The sequence below is a fragment of the Papio anubis genome, chromosome Y (assembly GCF_008728515.1).
Source record: "Papio anubis isolate 15944 chromosome Y, Panubis1.0, whole genome shotgun sequence".
Classification (NCBI taxonomy): Eukaryota; Metazoa; Chordata; class Mammalia; order Primates; family Cercopithecidae; genus Papio; species Papio anubis.
Genome location: NC_044997.1, coordinates 7,744,940 through 7,766,231, shown reverse-complemented (window position 1 = coordinate 7,766,231; position 21,292 = coordinate 7,744,940). Strand labels below are relative to the sequence as shown.

The 21,292-nt window shown below is 35.6% G+C and overlaps 1 protein-coding gene across 3 annotated transcripts in view; it reads right to left on the bottom strand.

Moving 5' to 3' along the window:
* LOC116272366 (deleted in azoospermia protein 3-like) overlaps positions 1–20,648 on the bottom strand; it is a 55,804-nt gene extending 35,156 nt beyond the window's left edge. For 2 of the 3 annotated variants that reach the window (XM_031661088.1, XM_031661090.1), the window contains exons 1-8: positions 10,791–10,857; positions 9,995–10,045; positions 8,363–8,434; positions 3,019–3,165; positions 2,649–2,740; positions 2,042–2,093; positions 1,507–1,570; positions 1,279–1,418 (exon numbers count right to left, since the gene is read on the bottom strand). In XM_031661088.1, the coding sequence (XP_031516948.1) occupies positions 1,279–1,418; positions 1,507–1,570; positions 2,042–2,093; positions 2,649–2,740; positions 3,019–3,165; positions 8,363–8,434; positions 9,995–10,045 (618 nt within the window). In that variant the 5' untranslated portion in view covers positions 10,791–10,857. Of the gene's footprint in view, positions 1–1,278; positions 1,419–1,506; positions 1,571–2,041; positions 2,094–2,648; positions 2,741–3,018; positions 3,166–8,362; positions 8,435–9,994; positions 10,046–10,790; positions 10,858–19,697 lie in introns of those variants that run through there. The other variant, XM_031661089.1, reaches the window with a different exon arrangement.
* Positions 20,649–21,292: the final 644 nt, after the last annotated feature.

Below are 21,292 nucleotides of genomic sequence, written 5' to 3'. Positions count from 1 at the left end.
TAAAATATTAATTCTTTTTCTATATAAACTATGAAGAATTCTAAATGAATGGCTGTCTTTAATAAGAAAGAAACATTCTCTCTCAATAGCTACCCTTTGGGAGGGGAGGAAGAACAAATGACATAATAAGTGCCTATTACACCAGGCAGAGTTTACCTTATTCCTACTGTGTACCTCTGCCCACCCAGAAGTTATCTCTTAAACTGGTGATAAGGCTCTATTAAGACAGATTTCAATGTAGGTTAAACTAAGACATTTACTATTTCTACGTCAAAATACTTCTAGACTGTTTTGTATTCAACAATATTACAGGGTAATACTGTAGTTGTTTTACAGATGTTATGGCCTTCTCTGTACTTTGTTTCAAAAAACTAAGGGCAGTATATAATCCACAACTGGAAAAGAGACACTATAAGATCATCTATGTTTAAATACATACTTTCTGACTGAAAACATATGGGCAGCAGCATACAAGAATACACCCAGATTCAGTAATGGCCCACAGTAAACATTAGAAACAAGTGGGGCTTTTTTCTAGCCATTGTTCAGAGAAGAAAAAAGAAGAGGTACACCATACATGTTTCAAGTACATGGAAAATGTTAAAAAATGAGAGATACTGAAGAACTATTTCACTACTATTTTCTTACTTTATTTTTCATCAAAGAAAGTATGTTTTAAACACATAAATAAAATAAGCTAACAAGAAAATAAACATTATTTATCAACAATAAGTGATAGAGTATGTCAATTCCTACTTTAAACATCAAAGTAACCAGGATGAGAGAAATTAGATGCCCGAAATTCATGGGTTTTATAGACAACAGTAAAACAGATCAGAAATCTACCCATTCCAGAACCAGAATATATCCAGAAGTCAGCAATTTACATGAGGAGGCATCTGGAAATCATCTCCAGTAAAGAATAGCTAGATGAATTCCTAATCTTACAGAAACATGAACTAGGCAGGTACATGAGGAGAGCTGCTTCCAAATACTTTAGGAATTAGTTACGTGGGGTGAAAAAGGAAGAGATAAGAAGAGATTTGTTCATGTGTCTACAGAGGTCATTCCTAATAGAAAGACTTACAATGTATGTAGATTTTTTGCTCATATAACAAACATTAAGAAGAAGAAATTTCTAACAGAAATAATAAATTTCCCATCACTCAAGGTATTCAAACAGGGATTCTACTGCCACCTACTATGGGAAGTGTAGATACAACTGCACAGAAGGAATGATGACTAAAATAAGACAACAGGAACATAAGCAGTTCTCACCTGAACGTACTGAGTTATAGGATTCAGCGTGACTCGGGGCTGAAGATACGTTTCAGCATTTGGATTACTCCAGACATTCTGAAACTGCGGTGGAGGAGGAGGATTAAATACCAAACGACGTGGCTGCACATGATAAGCACCTTTTTAAAAAGCAAAAAGGAAGAAGCCTATTTTTAGTTATCTGAACATCTACACGTGTCAAAAAGAACAATGTCTTTTCCTACTCACACAAATTTTGTTTTCTGATTGCAGGGCCCAGCTTCAGTTTTTTACCCTGGATATGGATCTGTGACTGAAAATAAAACAGTAACAAAACTAGACTCAATTTTCAAGTCTTGACTTCCAAGACCTGGGTAAATATATAAAGTCTTCTGAAGTTTCTATTATTATAGAAGATCCGTATATCTTCTATACAGATATAGTGTATCTATATAGTATATATAGATACACACCAAATTAAAATTTGTCATCATGAAGCTACCTTACTTATCCTTACTACTCTAATCAGTGTCAAGAGGCATCAAGTGAAAGGTGATCAAAAACTTTTCATCACCCTTTCTACAACCCTTCCTGCCTGTAGTTCATGAACCTAGGTGTCCAGTCAAAAATAAACAGGATCTAACAAGTTATGTGGCTACTCTAAGTTTGGATTTTGAACAGAGAGTGTATCTTTCTCCAAATTTTACACAAGACTTAGTATATCACTAACACTAAATGTTGTATCAATAAAATAAATAATAGATTTTTCTATTAGATTACTTACTTCTACTATCTTCTGGACATCCACGTCATTAAAAAATGAAACAAATCCATAGCTATAAAGGCAGATAAATGAAGTATAAAATCACCATCAGGCAGTACATGGTTCAGAACTTCTGCTAGTCTATATACACCAGTGATCATGACAAAAGATAAATAATATACCATGATAACTACTTGTTAAGATGTACATGACACATCCTCTACAAATACTTCTTTTTCCTAATCGCAACTATGTCAAAATGTGCTAAGATTAGGACAGTGTGAAAACTTTATTGATTAACAAAGAATTCATATCTGTGAACCTGAAATTAACTCACTATCTAAGACAAGACGGTTAAAATTTAAGACATTGTGCAGTGTATGAAGAAAACAATTATTTGACAAAACTGGTAACTCATTTGTATGAAACAGGAATTGGAGACATTTAAAAATAAACATTAGAAAAATGAATAAATAAAAGAGTTGGCAATAACCTTTTATCCCCTACGTGAGAGAAACTAACACGGCAAAAAATTTCATTTATACATGTGTCACACTATCACTTCTGAAGTCTTCTTTGACACACTATAGGTGACTAGAGTTCAGGTATTTTTGATAAAATTACTCACCCTTTGGAGACACCAGTTCGATCTGTGATTATCTTCACTTCTTTCACTGAACCATATCTACCAAAGAAGCTTTTAATCTCAGTTGCATCCATCTATGGAAAAGAATTGAATTCCAAGAGTAAAAATTCAGCATTCAAAAATTTCCATTTTACTACAATTTTACTACAATGAGGTGAAAATTTCTCCCCCAGTTTTACCTAAATGACCGGTAGCTCTTTGTCAAAGATATTTTTAGTACCTATGGGTCAAAAGTAAAACCAATTCTAAGCCTCCATGAAGTACAAAGAAAAAAAAATTAAGTTTGTAACAGGGCCCAAAACCCATTGTTCATAATGCACTTTAAGGCAAAAATGAGGTATGAATACAATACCCTATCATCAATTCCACCAACAAAAACAGTGTTTGGCATGATTCTGCCTTCTGGTAAAACATAGCCTTGGCTAACTGCAGCAGATGAAGACTGGGTGCTAGTTTCTCTGGAGCTGGTTGAGTTTGGAGTCTCAGGATTTGCAGCAGGCTGTAATTTGGAAAGTAGACATCATAATTAGATATACAGGCAAAACCCACACATAATGTGAAATATAATTTTTGTGTTTTAAGTGTAAAATATTTTATAAAAAGTATTTTCATTATAAATTAGTCACCACTGCAGCTAAGTTCAGGTTCAGGATCTAAACTGAGTACATCCGGATGGAATTTTAACCAAAGGATATAGTACTTTCTTAAGCCCAGTGTTGCTCATCACCGAGTCTTGTACAATGCTGTGAAAGAATACTTATTTAGTATTTGTGAAAATACTCTGTGAATTAGTTAAAAAAAAATCCAAAACTAGAAAGTTCAGATTTATATAAAGTTATTAAAATCACCCTGTTCTATATTCATAAACTTTTCACTTTATTGAGTATACTAAGGATAAACCTTAAAAAAAAAAAAAAAGAGCCGCATCAAAAAGAAAATAAGCCTCAAAGTTTTAAACCAATTTGTCTTGCTTTGCCTTTTTCAACATAATTAAGATGAGTTTTTACAATGTTAGCACTCCCTGTATTAGTATCCCTGCTTTACTTTAGAAATGGCTCATGCAAACAGTATTGTTCACATGTCACAGCTCCTTCTAAAAAACGGGTTATAATCCTCTTCCCTCATACTAGGGTGTTCAAAGCTTCTTTTGAAATAACATTTTTCTCCTGGGTAACACCAAATCAGTCCGACTGATAATTCTAATTTTCACAGTGGGCTGACAGATATAAATGATACCATCTTTATTTTCAGAAAAAAAAATCACATACATATAACTCATTAATTTTCTAGGTTCTGATCAGAACTGTCTTTATTTCTTCCACAGTAGACTCTAAGGTTAATGTAAAATTTTGTGAAGCAGAATTCATAAGTTATATACATATATACATATACGTGTGTGTGTGTGTGTATATGTGTGTTGGAGAAACAATCTAGCATAGTGAAACAAAAATTAATCTAGTCAGGAGATCTAGGTTTATGTTCCTTACTGGTAAGTGGTTATTTATAAGCCACTTACTTGCCAGCTGTGTATCTCTGGGCAAATTTCTTTGAGAACAAAATGAGATAACATCTGTGAATTCATTTTGTACGTATAAAGTGGTAAAAGCAGTATGCCTATGTAAGTTAGTGTCCTGTTATTTGATTTTATTTTCAGTAGATTTTTTTCAAGTTTCTTTTTGGCTTTACTATTTTAGCTGACTTATTTTGGAGAAATTTTAATTAAGAACTAATTGAAACACCATGAAACTGTGACACATCGCTAATTTAAAAATCTTTGGTGAAGTGCCTGTTGACTACAAAAGGTAAGTACAAAAGGCTGCAAAACAGAAAGCTACTACACATATACCTGTTTGAAAGAAAACAAAAGACAAGAGAAACTATACGTCTTTTTGTAAAGCACAGTGATGTCACAGAAGTTAATAAGAAAGTAGAGTTCCTGCTTTGTTAATAAGATGCTAGAGGTTACTGATTCTACACAACTTTGGTAGAGATGATCTCTAAATTCTCAAATCATCTGAAGCTGAGTTTATTGCTTTTCTCTATTCTTTTGTGCTTATACTTGCTATTTTGGGTTTGTTACTAACTCCTAATTCTTTCCTTTAATAGCGCTATTTCACGACAACTATGTGAAAGAGAAATTTTAAAAACTATGTCTAAAGTTCTTCCTTTCTAAAAATGTCTTATATCATTGTTTATCCAGATGACATTAAGCTGCATTATCCTGAACTATTGGGAACTTGATTAGATTTCCCTTCCCTATAGATAATTTACCAATCCCTTATCAGTTCATTCAGAAATCACAAACAGAATAAAACAAAACAAAAGGAATTCTGAAACTCCTGTAGTTTCTTTTTCTCCTTTTCAATTCCCCCTTGATTTGTGGATGAACTTCGGATACGTTTTTCTTTGATAAACAAGCTATTGTCTCTGCACCATAGTGTTGGATGTATTTTAATTTAAAGGTGTAAGATCTGGCCGAAAACTATGTCAGATTATTAGTGGTTAGGGAAATGCATTGATTCTCAACTGGGGAAGATTTCTGAGCCCCGGCAGCATTTAGTGATGTTTAGAGATGGGCTGTCACAACTGAGATGTATTCCCGGAATCTGATGGGCTGAAGGCTAGGGATACTATTGCACATCCTACAATGTAAAGACAGCCTCCTACACTAAGGAATTATTTGGTCCCAAATTTCAAAAGGGTGTGGGTTAAGAAACCTTGTGACAGTGCCACAAGAACTGAAGAGGAAAATTATTGTTTAGGAAGAACCTGATTTTCATCGGTCAGTAAAGTGTATCTTTTCATGACCTCAGATTCAGTTTCCATGCTTGAAAACAAATGGTTGGAAAACATCTCTGATATCTTCTGATTCTCATACTCTATACAACAGTAAAACAGATGCTTGAAACAAGGGTAGTTTGGTAAAGAATAAAAAATGCATTTGATATTATGAGAAGTTGGACTTTAGCTTGGATCTTACAAATTGGCTGTCTCTGCTTAACTGGAATCATACATATAAATTCACTGAATCACTTTAATAGTGTCATAACATCTTAAATTAAGGAAGTCATCATGATGTCCTTGTCCTCAGTCAGGAGGTGGCTTTACTTACATTGAAGTAAGCAATGTACTTCATACTTATCTGCCTTGATTAGCAGTGATTGTTCAATTCCTACTGTGTGTGTATGTATACATAATTATATAATGTACATATAAAAATCCAGTATCAATAGACAACTGTGATTAATTTTAAACTATGGACAAAAATATAAATGAATTTTCTTAAGATAAGCAAAAGTTTAATTTTAAAGTAAGTACCATCATAACCATCAATAGCATCCTGAAAAGAAACTGCATTAAAGAAGTAATTTTCTTAATCATACTTTTAAGTGAGTTGGTGAATTTTGAAATGAGAAATGTTGGAACAGGGAACGGGGTGAGCTTCAAGACCATCACATACATAACTCTCATTGCTATTTATAGCAAATATATTCCCTGTTATATGTGGACAACCAAGTGAGAAAGACAGCTAAAAGCTGGAATAATTTATCATTATTTAAACTCCTGGGATGTTAGTTCCTTTACCAGTATTATCTACTTCAATTGCTACGTGAACATGTAAGCAAATTAGTATTTATATAAACTGACCAGGAAAAAGCCTATCATTTGTAGTCATCAAAGTTACATTCACAGCAACAGGAAGAAGAGCAAATAAAGAGAAAATTAAAATTAAGAAAATATGACATGAAAATCAGAATTCAAGTAAATCCAAGAGCAGATTCTAGCAAAGTTGTGGGTAGGGAGGATCAAATTCAAGCAATAAATAATCCTAGCAAAACTAAGCAAGAAAAAACAAGAAAGCAGAACTATATGAGACCTGAAAAATGCATTGTGGCCACAAACAATAAAAGAAAGCTACGCGCAAACTCCATTTTCAAAGAGGAAAACAGTATTTCTCAATGCATTTTACAAAGTTAAAAGCATGCTAAGTAACAAAGTCTCATCCAGATGATCCATCCCTGCCCTCAACACAAACACAAAATTCCAGCAATATATAGAGTGTTAAGTTTATATTGGGAATGCAAGAATACTCCATTCACAGGATATGTTACTTTAATTCATTATTGTAAAAGCAATTGATAAAATACACTATTCATTTTAAATTTTTTAAAAACCGAAGTAAAACAGAAATAGAGCACTTTTATTTTCCATCAATCTAATTCTACTCTATCATCAAACTTATAGTGAAATACTAGAAGAGTCAACTCCTTTGAAATGAGGAGTAAGGTAAGGGCACCAGGGAACCTCCTTATTATTACTAAATATTTTTTCCACTATGTATGACAAAACTGAATATTAATACAAAGTTTTTATGAATCAAGAAGAAAAATAAAATTTTAAAAGTAATTTGAAAAGCTAATGATCAATGATCAGCTTCATGGATGATTTAAAAAAGCACACATCAACATAATGTAGTATTTTTCAGCTATTAGGTTGAAAATTTAAAAATTCCTTGTAACTTTCCTTGGAATGGGTATGGAAAAGAGAGCACTCTACACACCATCAGTGAGAAAAATACTAATACATGATTTACCAAGAGTACCTTGGAAAAGGTTTATCATAATTTGATAATTAGGCAGGGATACTCACCACTATACTAATTAGGAGAATTAGTGATAAAATTGTTATAAAAGGGGCAAAGCGTTTTCACCCAGCAATTACACTTATAGTAACTAGTCTCAAGAAATTAATAGTACAAGCATGCCAAGATATTTACACAAAGATATTCATAGCATTATTATTATTATTTTTTAGACTGAGTCTCCCTTTGTTGCCTAGGCTGGAGCACAGTGGCATGATCTCAGTTCAAGGTAATCTGCTTCCCAGGATCAAGTGATTCTGCTGCCTCAGCCTTCTGAGTAGTTGGGATTACAAGTGTGCATCAACACGACTGGCTAATTTATTTTGTATTATTAGTAGAGACAGGAAACAAAAGTCATTCAAACATTCCTTCACATTTTCAAACACACATGAGATACACAATTTTGAAGTACTTACGCTGGTTCCTTTGTTATTATAATAAAAGAAACAAAACGGAAAAAAGAGTACTTTAGGTTTCTAATCCCTGACATTCTTCTTGTTACTTCTATATATAAAACCTCAACTTTTCACCAATTTTCTGGGGTTGGTATTGTGGAAATCTCAAACATATTAGCTCTTTGAACTTATTACCACAGATATGATTATGGGTCAATATACAGTCGTATCTATGAAGATACCCAGAGAACTACTAATGTGAAGCAGTTAGCTAAAAAAAAATACATAATTTGAATTATGTGCTCTAAAAATTGAGTAATAATTTTATTTCACTCTGTCTAAAAAATTGATAAAAGTCAGTCTGGATGTTTCAGCTATTTGGCAGTAAATATGAAAAAAAAAATATGTTACAATACAGAAGAGAACACCAAATCTCAAAAAACTGTCCTACAGTAAAGTTACTGCAAAGTACAATCCTTTCAAAATATTACTCAATTACTTCTAAATAATACAGAGTTCTTCATTCTAGACAAATTCTAAGGGTTTTCTTAAATTTTAGGTACATTTCACTAGTTTAAAATGACAAACTATTAAAGCAATTTGTATAAACAAAGGCATCAATATCTGAAAGTAAATCATTTTACTCCCTCTTAAATTACCTGATAATTACATACAGGCAAATGATATCCAGCGATGACCTGACCTGGTGAATTTGGGTAAGTAGGATATGCCTGAAAATAAAGATTACAGTAAGAATAAATGAATACAGAGAAACATTTTTTTAATTAGAAATATTCCAAATATTAAAAATATGAAAAGCTTTAAAACATTCATTATTTTTCTATATATAGCATTGCAGAATTCTAAATGAGTGACCCATTTTATGAAGAAATAAATATTCTGTTAAGTGCTATGCTTTGGGTGGGGAGGGGGAACAGACAAATGACAAAATAAGTGACCATTTCACCAGACAAGTTTACTTTATTTATACTGTGTACTTATACCAACCCCGATGTTATTTCTTACACTGGTGATAGGGCTCTATTAAGACAGGTTTGAATGTAAACAGGTTTGAATGTCAGTTAAATTAATACATTTGCTATTTCTATGTTAAATACTATGAAGAGTTTTGTATCTGCCAATATTATAGAGTAACATGAAGTTCCCCTACAAACGTTATGGTTTTTTCTGTACTTCATTTTGAAAAACTAAGCACAGTATATAATCCACAACTGGAAAAGAGACAGTATAATGTCTCCTATGTTTCAATAAATACTTACAGTTTGAAAACATATAGGTAGCATCATACATGAATACAACCAGATTCAGTTATGGCTCAAAGTAAATGTTAGAAACAAGTAGGACTTTTTTTCTAGCCTTTGTTCACATAATGAAAAAGAATCAGAGGTATACCCTACACGTTTCAAATACATGGAAAATGTGAACAAATGAGAGACACTGAAGAACTACTTCACTACTATGTTGTTACTTTATTTTCCGTCAAAGAAAATGTCTTTTAAACTAAGACAAAATTAAAACAAACTAAAAAAAAATAAATATTACTTAACACCAGTAAGTGATAGAGTGCATTAAATCCTACTTTAAACATTGAAGTAACCAGGATGAGAGAAATTAGATGCCAGAAACTCACGGGATTTACAGAAACAGTAAGCACATCAGAAATCTACCCAATTCAGAACCAGAATATATTCATAAGCCAGCAATCTATATGAGGAGGCATCTGGAAATCATTCCAAGTAAGGAATAGCTGGACGAATTGCTAACCTTAGAGAGGAATAAACCAGGCAGACACATACAGACAGTTGCTATCAAACATTTTCGTGAACTCATTATATTGGGGGAAAGCAGTTCAGGTGTTTTAGAAGTAATACTCTTTTTTGTTCCTACACTTATTTAGGAGTAATTAACAGCAAAACATTTCTGTTTCTCTTCAACACTTTTTTTTTAAGGACGGTAAAGCCAGAGGTAGATTCCAGGCAGATACGTGCTCATTCTAAAGCCACATTAATACTACCTTTCTGGGATTATACAGTCTATCAACAAGTAACTGAACATTGATCATTACGTGTACCAGCCATTGCTTAGGCACACAAAACCTGAGAGAGAAAAAGGCACTATTGCTCCCAGGGAGTTTATAATTACGTTAAAAAGAAGGTAACAAAACATAACACATCAATATAAAGAACGATTTAAAAATATCTATAGGCATATATGACACAGAAAAAAATCAGGAAAGAACAGGGAGTATATGTTTGGCTAACTGACTTTACCAGAGGTACAGCATAACTCCTTGGCTCCCCAACAGGCCACTGTGGTGGCATCTTGAAAAAAAAAAATGGAAACCAAAATGATTCAAATATTCCTATACATTTTCAAAAACACATCAGATATACAATATTGAAGTATGTATCATGCTGGCTCGTTTGCTATTATAATAAAAGAAACAGAATGGAAAAAAGAAGTGCTTTAGGTTACTAATTCCTGAAGTTCTTGTTGTTACTTCCACATACAAAGCCTCAATTTTTTTCCAGATTTTCTGGAGATTGCATTGTGGAACTCTCAAAGATACCAGTTCTTTGAATTTATTATGATTGATACAAGAATGGGTTATAGATATAGTCATATCTCTGAAAAGAGACCCAGAGAACTACTATCATGAAGCAGCAAGCTAAAATAAAAATCTGATTGCAATTCTGTGATCTAAGACTTGAGTAATAATTTTATTTCACTCTGTATCTCTACAAAATTCATGGAAGTCAGTCTGGATGTTTCAACTCTTTGATAGCAAAGATAAAAAAAATACATGCTGCAGTATAGAAGGAGACATCAAATCTCAAAAATATGTTCTACAGAAAAGTTACTGCTAACTGTATTCCAGTCAAAATGTTATTCCATTACTTCAAAATAATACAGAGGTCTTCATTCTGATCAATTCTAAGTGTTTTCTTTCAATTTAAGCTACATTTCACTAGTTTTAAAGGACTGACTATTCAGGCAATTTGTATAAACAAGTTAAAGGCCTCAATAATATCTGAAAGTAAATCATGTTACTCCCTCTTCAAATACCTGGTAATTATACACCGGCAACTGATATCCAGTGATGCCCTGACCTGGTGAATTTGGATAAGAAGGATATGCCTGAAAATAAAGTTTACAGAAAGAATGATTAGCTATGGTAAAGCATTTTTTTTTAAATAAGAAAGAAATATCATTCCCAATATAACAAAAAAAAGGAAAAACTTTAAAATATTAATTATTTTTCTATATACAACAATGCAGAATTCTAAATGAATGACTGACTTTAGGAAGAAAAATATTCTGTGTCAAGTGCTATCCTGTGGGTGGGGAGGGGGAAGAGCCAAATGACAAAATAACTGACTACTTCACCATTCAAAGTTTACCTTACTTCTGTGTACTGATGCCCAACCAGCAGTTATTTCTTATATTGGTAATAAGGCTCTACTAAGACAGATTTCAACGTAAGTTAAATTAATACATTTATTATTTCCTTGGCTAAATACTTCCAGATTGTTTTGTATCTGACAATAATACAGGGTAGTACTGTAGTTCTTCTACAGATGTTATGGCTTTCTCTGTACTTTATTTCAAAAAACTAAGGGCAGTATATAATCCACAACTGGAAAAAAGACACTGTAATATCTGCTGTTTCAATAAATACTTACTAATTAAAAACATACAGGTAGCAGCACAAAAGAATACACTCTGAATCAGTAATGGCTCATAGTAAATGACAGAAACAAGTAGGGCTTTTTTTCTAGCCATTGTTCAGGGAAGGAAAAAGAAGAAGAGGTCCCCACACGTTTCAAATACACGGAAAATGTTAACAAACAAGAGATACTGAAGAACTATTCCACTAATATTTTCTTACTTTATTTTCCATCAAAGAAAATGTCTTTTAACTAACACAAATATAAAATGAACTAAGAAGAAAATAAATATTATTTATCAACAGTAAGTGATAGAACATGTTAAATCCTACTTTAAACATCAAAGTAACCAGGATGAGAGAAATTAGATGCCCGAAATTCATGGGTTTTATAGACAACAGTAAAACAGATCAGAAATCTACCCATTCCAGAACCAGAATATATCCAGAAGTCAGCACTTCTTACAGAGGAGGCATCTGGAAATCATCTCCAGTAAAGAATAGCTAGATGAATTCTATCTTACAGAAACATGAACTAGGCAGGTACATGAGGAGAGCTGCTTCCCAGTCACTTTAGGAATTAGTTACGTGGGGTGAAAAGGAAGAGATAAGAAGAGATTTGTTCATGTGTCTACAGAGGTCATTCCTAATAGAAAGACTTACAATGTATGTAGATTTTGCCCATATAACAAACATTAAGAAGAAGAAATTCTTAACAACAATAAATTTCCCATCACTCAAGGTATTCAAACAGGGATTCTACTGCCACCTACTATGGAAGTGTAGATACAACTGCACAGAAGGAATGATGACTAAAATAAGACAACAGGAACATAAGCAGTTCTCACCTGAACGTACTGAGTTATAGGATTCAGCGTGACTGGTTGAAGATAATGCTTCACATTTGGATTACTCCAGACATTTTGAAACTGCGTGGAGGAGGAGGATTAAATACCAAAATCCACGGGCTGCACATGATAAGCACCTTTTAAAAGCAAAAGGAAGAAGCCTATTTTAGTTATCTGAACATCTACACGCGTCAAAAGAAACAATGTCTTTTCCTACTCACACAAATTTTGCTTTCTGATTGCAGGGCCCCAGCTTCAGTTTTTTTACCCTGGATATGGATCTGTGACTGAAAATAAAACAGTAACAAAACTAGGACTCAATTTTCAAGTCTTCCAAGACCTGTAAATATATAAAGTCTTCTTGTTTCTATTATTATAGAAGACCTGCATATCTTCTATATAGATATAGTGTATCTATATAGTATATATAGATACACACCAAATTAAAATTTGGTCATCATGAAGCTACTCTTACTTATCCTTACTACTCTAATTGTGCGTCAAGAGGCATCATGAAAGGTGATCAAAACTTTTCATCACCCTTTCTACAACCCTTCCTGCCTGTAGTTCATGAACCTAGTGTCCAGTCAAAAATAAACAGGATCTAACAAGTTATGTGGCTACTCTAAGTTTGGATTTTGAACAGAGTGTATCTTTCTCCAAAATTTTACACAAGACTTAGTATATCACTAACACTAAATGTTGTATCAATAAAATAAATAATAGATTTTTCTATTAGATTACTTACTTCTACTATCTTCTGACATCCACGTCATTAAAAATGAACAACCATAGCTATAAAGGCAGATAAATGAAGTATAAAATCACCATCGTAAGGGTACACATGGTTCAGAACTTCTGCTAGTCTATATACACCAGTGATCATGACAAAAGATGTCACATTACATAAATTACTTGTTAAGATGTACATGACACATCCTCTGGGCGCTAAATACTTCTTTCCTAATTCCAACTATGTCAAATGTGCTAAGATTAGGACAGTGTGAAAACTTTTATTGATTAACAAAGAATTCATATCTGTGAACCTTGAAATTAACTCACTATCTAAGACAAGACGGTTAAAATTTAAGACATTGTGCAGTGTATGAAGAAAACAATTATTTGACAAAACTGGTAAACCGGGTTTGTAAGGAAAAAACAGGAATTGGAGAGACATTTAAAAATGTTTGTTAGAAAAAATGGACAAATAAAAGAGTTGGCAATAACCTTTATCCTCTACGTGAGAGAAACTAACACGGCAAAAAATTTCATTTATACATGTGTCACACTATCACTTCTGAAGTCTTTGACACACTATAGGTGACTAGAGTCTGTAGGTATTTTGATAAAATTACTCACCCTTGGAGACACCAGTTGACTCTGTGATTATCTTCTACTTCTTTCACTGAACCATCTACCAAAGAAGCTTTTAATCTCAGTTGCATCCATCTTATGGAAAAGAATTGAATCAAGAGTAAAAATTGCATTCAAAAATTTCCATTTACTACAATTTTACTACAATGAGGTGAAAATTTCTCCCCAGTTTTACCTAAAATGACCGTAGCTCTTGTCAAAGATATTTTTAGTACCTATGGGTCAAAAGTAAAACCAATTCCTAAGCCTCCATGAAGTACAAAGAAAAAAAATTGCTTGTAACAGGGCCCAAAACCCATTGTTCAAATGCACTTTAAGGCAAAAATGAGGTATGAATACAATACCCTATCATCACCCACCAACAAAACAGTGTGTTTGGCATGATTCTGCCTTCTGCAAAACATAGCCTTGGCTAACTGCAGCAGATGAAGACTGGGTGCTAGCTCTCTGAGCTGCCGAGTTTGAGTCTCAGGACGGCAGCAGGCTGTAATTTGGAAAGCAGACATCATAATTAGATACAGGCAAACCCATACATAATGTGAAATATATAGTTTTGTGTTTCTTAAGTGTAAAATATTTTATAGTATTTTCATTATAAATTAGTCACCACTGCAGCTAAGTTCAGGTTCAGATCTAAACTGATACATCCTGGATGGAATTTTTAACCAAAAGGATATAGTACTTCTTAAGCCCAGTGTTGCTCATCACCGAGTCTTGTACAATGCCAGAAAGAATACTTATTTAGTATTTAGAAAATATTTCAGAATTAGTTAAAAATCCAAAACTAGAAAGTTCAGATTTATATATAAAGTTATTAAAATCACCCTGTTCTATATTCAAACTTTCTACCTTTTATTGAGTATACTAAGGATAAACCTTAAAAAAAAAAAAAAAGGGCCGCATCAAAAGAAAATAAGCCTCTCGTGCTTTTAAACCAATTTGTCTTTGCTTTGCCTTTTTTCAACATACTTTCAAGATGAGTTTTTACAATGTTAGCACTTCTTGGTATTAGTATCCCGTTTTTACTTTTAGAAAATGGTCTATGCAACCGTATTGTTCACATGCTCATGTTCAGCCTCCACGAAATGTTCTCTTGCCAACATCTCCTGGTAACACCAAATCAGTCCGGACTGGTAATTCTAATTTCACAGTGGGCTGACAGATATATATGATACCATCTTTATTTTCAGATAGAAAAATACACACATATAATTCATTAATTTTCTAGATTCTGATTAGAACTGTCTTTATTTCTTCCACAGTAAACTCTAAGATTAATGTAAAATTTTCTGAAGTAGTATTCATAAGTAAAGTTGCAGAAACAATCTAGCATAGGGAAACAAAAATTAATCTAGTCAGGAGATCTAGGTTTATGTTCCTTACTGGTAAGTGGTTATAAGCCACTTACTTGCCAGCTGTGTATCTCTGGGCAAACTGCTTGAGACGAAATGAGATAACATCTGTGAATTCACTTTGTGGCGTATAAAGTGGTAAAAGCGGTATGCCAATGTAAGTTAGTGTCCTGTTATTTGAATTAATTTCAGTAAATTTTTTTCAAGTTTCTTTTTGGCTTTACTATTTTAGCTGACTTATTTTAGAGAAATTTTAATTAAGAACCAATTGAAACACCACAGCGAAACTGTGACACATCGCTAATTTAAAAATCTTTGTGAAGTGCCTGTTGGACTACAAAAGGTAAGCAATAAAAGGCTGCAAAAACAGAGTTAATACACATATACCTGTTTGAAAGAAAACAAAAGACAAGAGAAACTATACGTCTTTTTGTAAAGCACAGTGATGTCACAGAAGTTAATAAGAAAGTAGAGTTCCTGCTTTGTTAATAAGATGCTAGAGGTTACTGATTCTACACAGCTTTGGTAGAGATGATTCTAATTCTCAAACTCATCTAAAGCTGAGTTTATTGCTTCTATTCTTTTGTGCTTATAATTTTGCTATTTGGGTTTGTAACTAACTCCCTAATTCTTTCCCTTTTAATAGGGCTATTTCATGACAATGATGTGAAAGAAAACTTAAAAAACTATGCTCCAAAGTTCTTCCTTCTAAAATGTCTTATATCATTGCTTATCCAGATGACATTAAGTTTACTATCCTGAACTATTGGGAACTTGATTAGATTTCCTTTCCCATAGATACTCTTACCAATCCCTTCAATTCATTCAGAAATGACAAACAGAATAAAACAAAACAAAAAGGAATTCTGAAACTCCGTAGTTTCTTTTTTCTCCTTTTCAATTCCCTTGATTTCGCGGATGAACTGGATACGTTTTTCTTTGATAAACAAGCTATATTACAGTATTGTCTCTGCACCATAGTGTTGGATGTATTTTAATTTAGAGGTGTAAGATCTGGCCGAAAACTATGTCAGATTATTAGTGGTTAGGAAATGCATTGATTCTCAACTGGGAAGATTTTGAGTTCCAGCACATTTAGTGATGTTTAGAGATGGCTGTCACAACTGAGATGTATTCCTGAATCTGATACTAAAGGCCAGGGATACTACTGCACATCCTACTCCTTTGCCAGCATAATCTACTTCAAATACTATGTGAACACGTAAGCAAACTGATATTTATATAAACTGACCTTTGAAAAGCCTATCATTTGTAGTCATCAAAGTTTTATTCACTAGCCATCAAAGTTACATTCACAGCAGTAAGAAGAGGAGTAAATATAGAGAGTGCTAAATTTAAGAAAATATGATGTGAAAATCAGAAGTAAATCGAAGAGCAGATTCTCGGGGAGTGGTGGGTGGCGAGGCTGAAATTCAAGCAATAAACAATCCTGGCAAAAGTAAGCAAGAAAAAGCAAGACAGCAAAAGTATATATGAGACCTGAAAAACGCGTTGTGGCCACACATTATAAAAGTGCTACACACAAACTCTATACAAATAAATTTGGAAATCAACGACATGGTAAACTCGTAGTGAAATTTCAATTTTTACCAAACAGTCTTAAAAAGAATACCCAATGTTATCTGGCTCAGTTTCCCTGGGAGTTTTTTCAACTTAGAAATAGATATCTTGGGTGTATGTGTGTGTGTCAGAGAGAGGTGTGCACACACACCAGAAACCTGAAATAAAGACAGAAAACACAGAAGAAGAGATCAAGAAATTTAAACCTTCTCTTCAATTTTCAAAGAGGAAAAAAGTATTTCTCAATGCATTTTACAAAGCTAACAGCATATAAGTAACAAGGCCTAATCAAGATGGTCCATCCCTCCCCTCAACACAAGTGCAAAATTCCAGGAATAAAGAATATAGTTTTTATTGGCAAAGCAAGAATACTCCATTCTCAGGACATGTTACTTTAATTCACCATTGAGAAAGTATTTAATAAAATACAGCATTCATTTTTAAATTTTTTAAAAACCTAAGTAAAATATAGAGGAATCTCATTTTCTATCAATCTAATATTATCCTACCATTAACCTTAAAGTGAAATACTAGCGCCATCTCCATTGAATATAGGGGTAAGTTAAGGGCACCAGGGCACCTCCTTATTAGTACTACATGTATTTTTCCACTATGTATGACAAATGTGAATAGTAATAAAGTTTTTATGCATCAGTAAGAAAAAGAAAATTAAAAAGGAAAATTAAAAAGCTAGATACATGATTAAATTCATTGATGATTTTTAAAACTGCACATCAATACAATGTAATATTTTCCAGCTATTAGGTTGACAGTTTAAAAAATCTTAATACCGTTCACTGTAAGGGTGTGGAAGACAGATCACTGTACACACCGTCAGTGAGAAAATACATGCTTTACCAAGAGTACCTTGGAAAAGGTGTATCATAATTTGATATGTGGAGATACCACTACACTAACGTGGAGCATAATTTAATATTGTTATAAAAGGGCAAAGCGGTTTCACCCAACCATGCTACTGATGGTAATTCATATCAAGGAGTTAATAGTACAAGCGTGCCAAGATATTTACACAAGGATATTCATAGCATTTTTTTTTTTTTTGAGACACTCTCACTTTATTGCTTAGGCTGGAGTGGAGTGGCACTATCTCAGTTCACTGCAACCTGCTTCTCAGGATCAAATGATTCTCCTGCCTTAGCCTCCTGAGTAGCTGGGATTACAAGTGCATTCACCATGCCTGGCTAATTTTTTTGTATTTTTAGTAGAAATAGGGTTTCATCATTGTTCTTGAACTCCTGACCTCAAATGGTCCGCCCGCCTCATTCTCCTGAAGAGCTGGGATGAGAGGCGTGAGCCACTGTGCCCAGCCTGTGACAGTTTTAACACCGAAAAAGTATTCATCATAAGGTAATTTCGTAAAATAATAATATAATTTTTAACATATATTGAAAATTAAAGTTATCTTCAGAATAACGTCCATATTAATTGAAAGATGCAAGTTGTAAAACAGTATTAAGCAGCATGATGTAACTTTTCTAAAAGTTGGCCTATCTATATGCAATTGCAATACATGCATAAAAATAAGCTGGAAGGCCATTCATGTATCAAAAATTAACTGCGGTTATCTATGTTGGGATTAAGATGGATTACTATTTTCTTAGTGTGATTGTTTTCAAATGAGTAAACATACTATTATAATCACACAAAAACTGATGAAAGGGATTAAGATGGATTACTATTTTCTTAGTGTGATTGTTTCCAAATGAATAAACATACTTTCATAATCAGAAAAAATTGATGAAACTATTAGGATTTGTTCCCTTTACTTCTAAAAACGAAAAGTATTATTATAAATATTTATTACTTATAACTCAAAGTGATTACTTCTATCAGCACGGATAACTACATGTAGTACACTTATTGCACATAATGGCTGCTTAATTATATATTTTTATTTTAATGTTTATACTTGGTAATATAAACTGTGTATAAATCTCCTCCTCTTATCTCTAAAAACGAAGAGAGAGAATTATCAAAGCAGACACACACACACACACACACAGCAAGTAATTCGCGTTTGTGACTCAGTGGTTGGTTAGCGCATTCAGAGCCGCATCTGCGGTGGCTCCCAACCAACGCTGGGCATTTACCAAACTCACGGAAATGCACACTCAACATTATCTACCACATGGACATTCTGTCAAAGATTCCTGATTTATCCAGAGGGGAAAAATTGTGTCTGGAGTTTAAAAATTTTTAAAGTATCAATGGCAACTACTGAAGGTGACCTCACGCCGCAAAGATGGCAGGCATCAGGCGAGCTTTTGTGCCTGTCGCCACTGCAGGAGGGAGCCGCCATCAGCAAGTACACAGCAGCTGGCAGGCACCAGGAGACCAGAGGCACTTCCCGCCCAGACCCCTCAGCTACCGGGCCGTGCCTGTAGGACACCCCACACGCCTTGCTAAGGTCCCCACAAACTCCACCCTACCCCGTACAAGGACCAAGAGAGAACCACTTCCACCAGAGGCACGTTCCACCCACCCCCTCAGCTAGCCGGACGTGCCTTCAGGACACCCCACATGACTCGCTAAAGCCCCCACAAACCCAAACCCAACCGCACCCCACCGCACCCCACCCCGTACAAGCAGCAGGAGAGAATCACTCCTTTTTTTTTTTTTTTTTTTTTTGAGACGGAGTCTCGCTCTGTCACCCAGGCTGGAAGGAGAGAATCACTCCTGAAGAAGTTCCGGCCCTCCCAGTTCAAGAAGGTCAGTCAGGAGGCCCCGCCACCATCTTGCGGAGCCACCTGGAGAAAGCAGGAAGTGAGGTTGGCGGGGGGTCGGGGCGCGTGGGAGTGGTGGAACCGGCACCCCAAACCGCTACCAGGAGAGAACCCAGGGCAGGAAATGGGTGCCGCACCAAGGTTGTGGCCCTTCCAAGTGGCCTATGAGGCAGTGCTTCTCCGGGGCCCACCATCACGCCATGCTCGGTGTCCCGCCACTTCCGTGCCGGCCTCTCTGTAGGCCGCACCACTGCGAGGCTGCCTCTTCCCACCCTGCCGGCCACGACTCATAGTGCGTCTAGGCGGGTGTCCCCAAAATGGGAAATCTGAGAGTGAGGCGGGGCCTGGTTTCGCCCACCAGTGAAGACCCCACAGGCGTTGGCCCTCAGGCCTCTCCCTCAACTCACCATGATGGCGGCAGGCAGCAGTTCCTGACAGGCTCAAGGAGGAACAGACGCTTGCTTCACCCACCACTTCTGGGTCTGCTGGTGAAGTCCGCGGGAACTGGCTGCGGGGCTTCGAGCAGTCAAAGGAGCCAAAGCCGAAGGTGTAAGTTAAATCAAGGGCAGGCGACAAAGCTAAAGAGCTTCTAAAAGCGGACCCGCCAGGCTGAGGAGCGCAGGCGGACTGAGGCGTGGGCCGCGGGATTCTGGGAGGTGCCTCCAGTGCCGGGTATCGGGGCGCGTGATATCGGCCTCAGCCAATGGGTGGCAGCGCCCCCGCCCCCTGCTGGCGTTAGGTGGGGGCCTGCGGGGGATGACGGCGTCCCCCACGCAGTGGTTGTGTACGATACGCAGGGTACGCCGTGCATGTGTGCAGGGCCAGTGCCTGGGGTCCCAGGGAGGCACCGCCCTCACATGGACCGAGAGACACACACATCACCTCCAAAACTTCCTTGAAATAAGTATGCATACTGAAATATGTGGTATAGTTTTGATAATCTAATGGGACTAGGCAGTAGTTTCAAAATGACTTCTGGAATGCACAGGGTTAGCACAATCACTGTTAGCTTCACATCCACCCCAAAATCTTTTTAAATGCCTGCGGAAATAAATAGAAACAAGTCTGGAAAACGGAAGGAGACAGACGGGCCAGAAGCTTGGACTACTTTCTGTCAAGTTTGAGATAGAAGGGGTTGGATGGAAGAATATGCCAGTTTTGACATTCAGGATGTTTATTCTTTCAAGAAACGGTTACTGAGTGCTTGTGATTACAAGGTACTGCAGATGCAGGCGTGAACAGAATAAAAGAATCTCTCTTTGCTCAGGGATTTTACATTTTAAAATCTAGGCCTTACAGGAAGATGCTAGGCCTTCCTAGAGAATTCTGAAACATTCTCAAGGTTGGCGCGAGGGCCTAGAGCAGCATCAAGCTGTGGGGCAGTTGGTGGAGCCAATCACATAACTTTGGGGACCACTGCAGCACCTTGTTATACACACAGGGCTAAGTGGCTGTCACCTTTATCCTCAGACTTCACTTCTGTACTGACTGAAAGCATTAAAATGTTACTTTTTGAACTGGCAAAATGGTGGAGTTCTATAACGTGAGAAGTGTCTCATACTATCACCTACTAATGCGGGATAAAAAAAGTTTTTATTTAATAGGCAGCTAAACCCATAAAAAAAGAAGGGAAATTCCAAGTACCAAAAATAAACTGAAAACAAGAGCAATGACTTGTTCAACTGATTTTTCTTCCACCCTGGATATCGGGGCTGGGTTATAGGGCAGCCAGTCATGCTAGTTTGCCCAGAACTTACAGGTTTTAGCACTGAGAAATTACAACGTCCCTAAGGAAACCAGGAAGATTGGTCCCCCCAGATGTGGGCAAAATGTAGTTACTCTCTCTAACTTGAGGTGTGGATGTTTAGGAGCAGGAGGTAAGGGCTCGAGGTGGCAACTGGAAATGAGTACTGTGCAAAAAGCCATTGTCCCTAAAATCCTTAGGAAAAGGATGGAGTAGGAAAAATGCAAATCACCCATGAACGAGCATATGAGGAAGCTT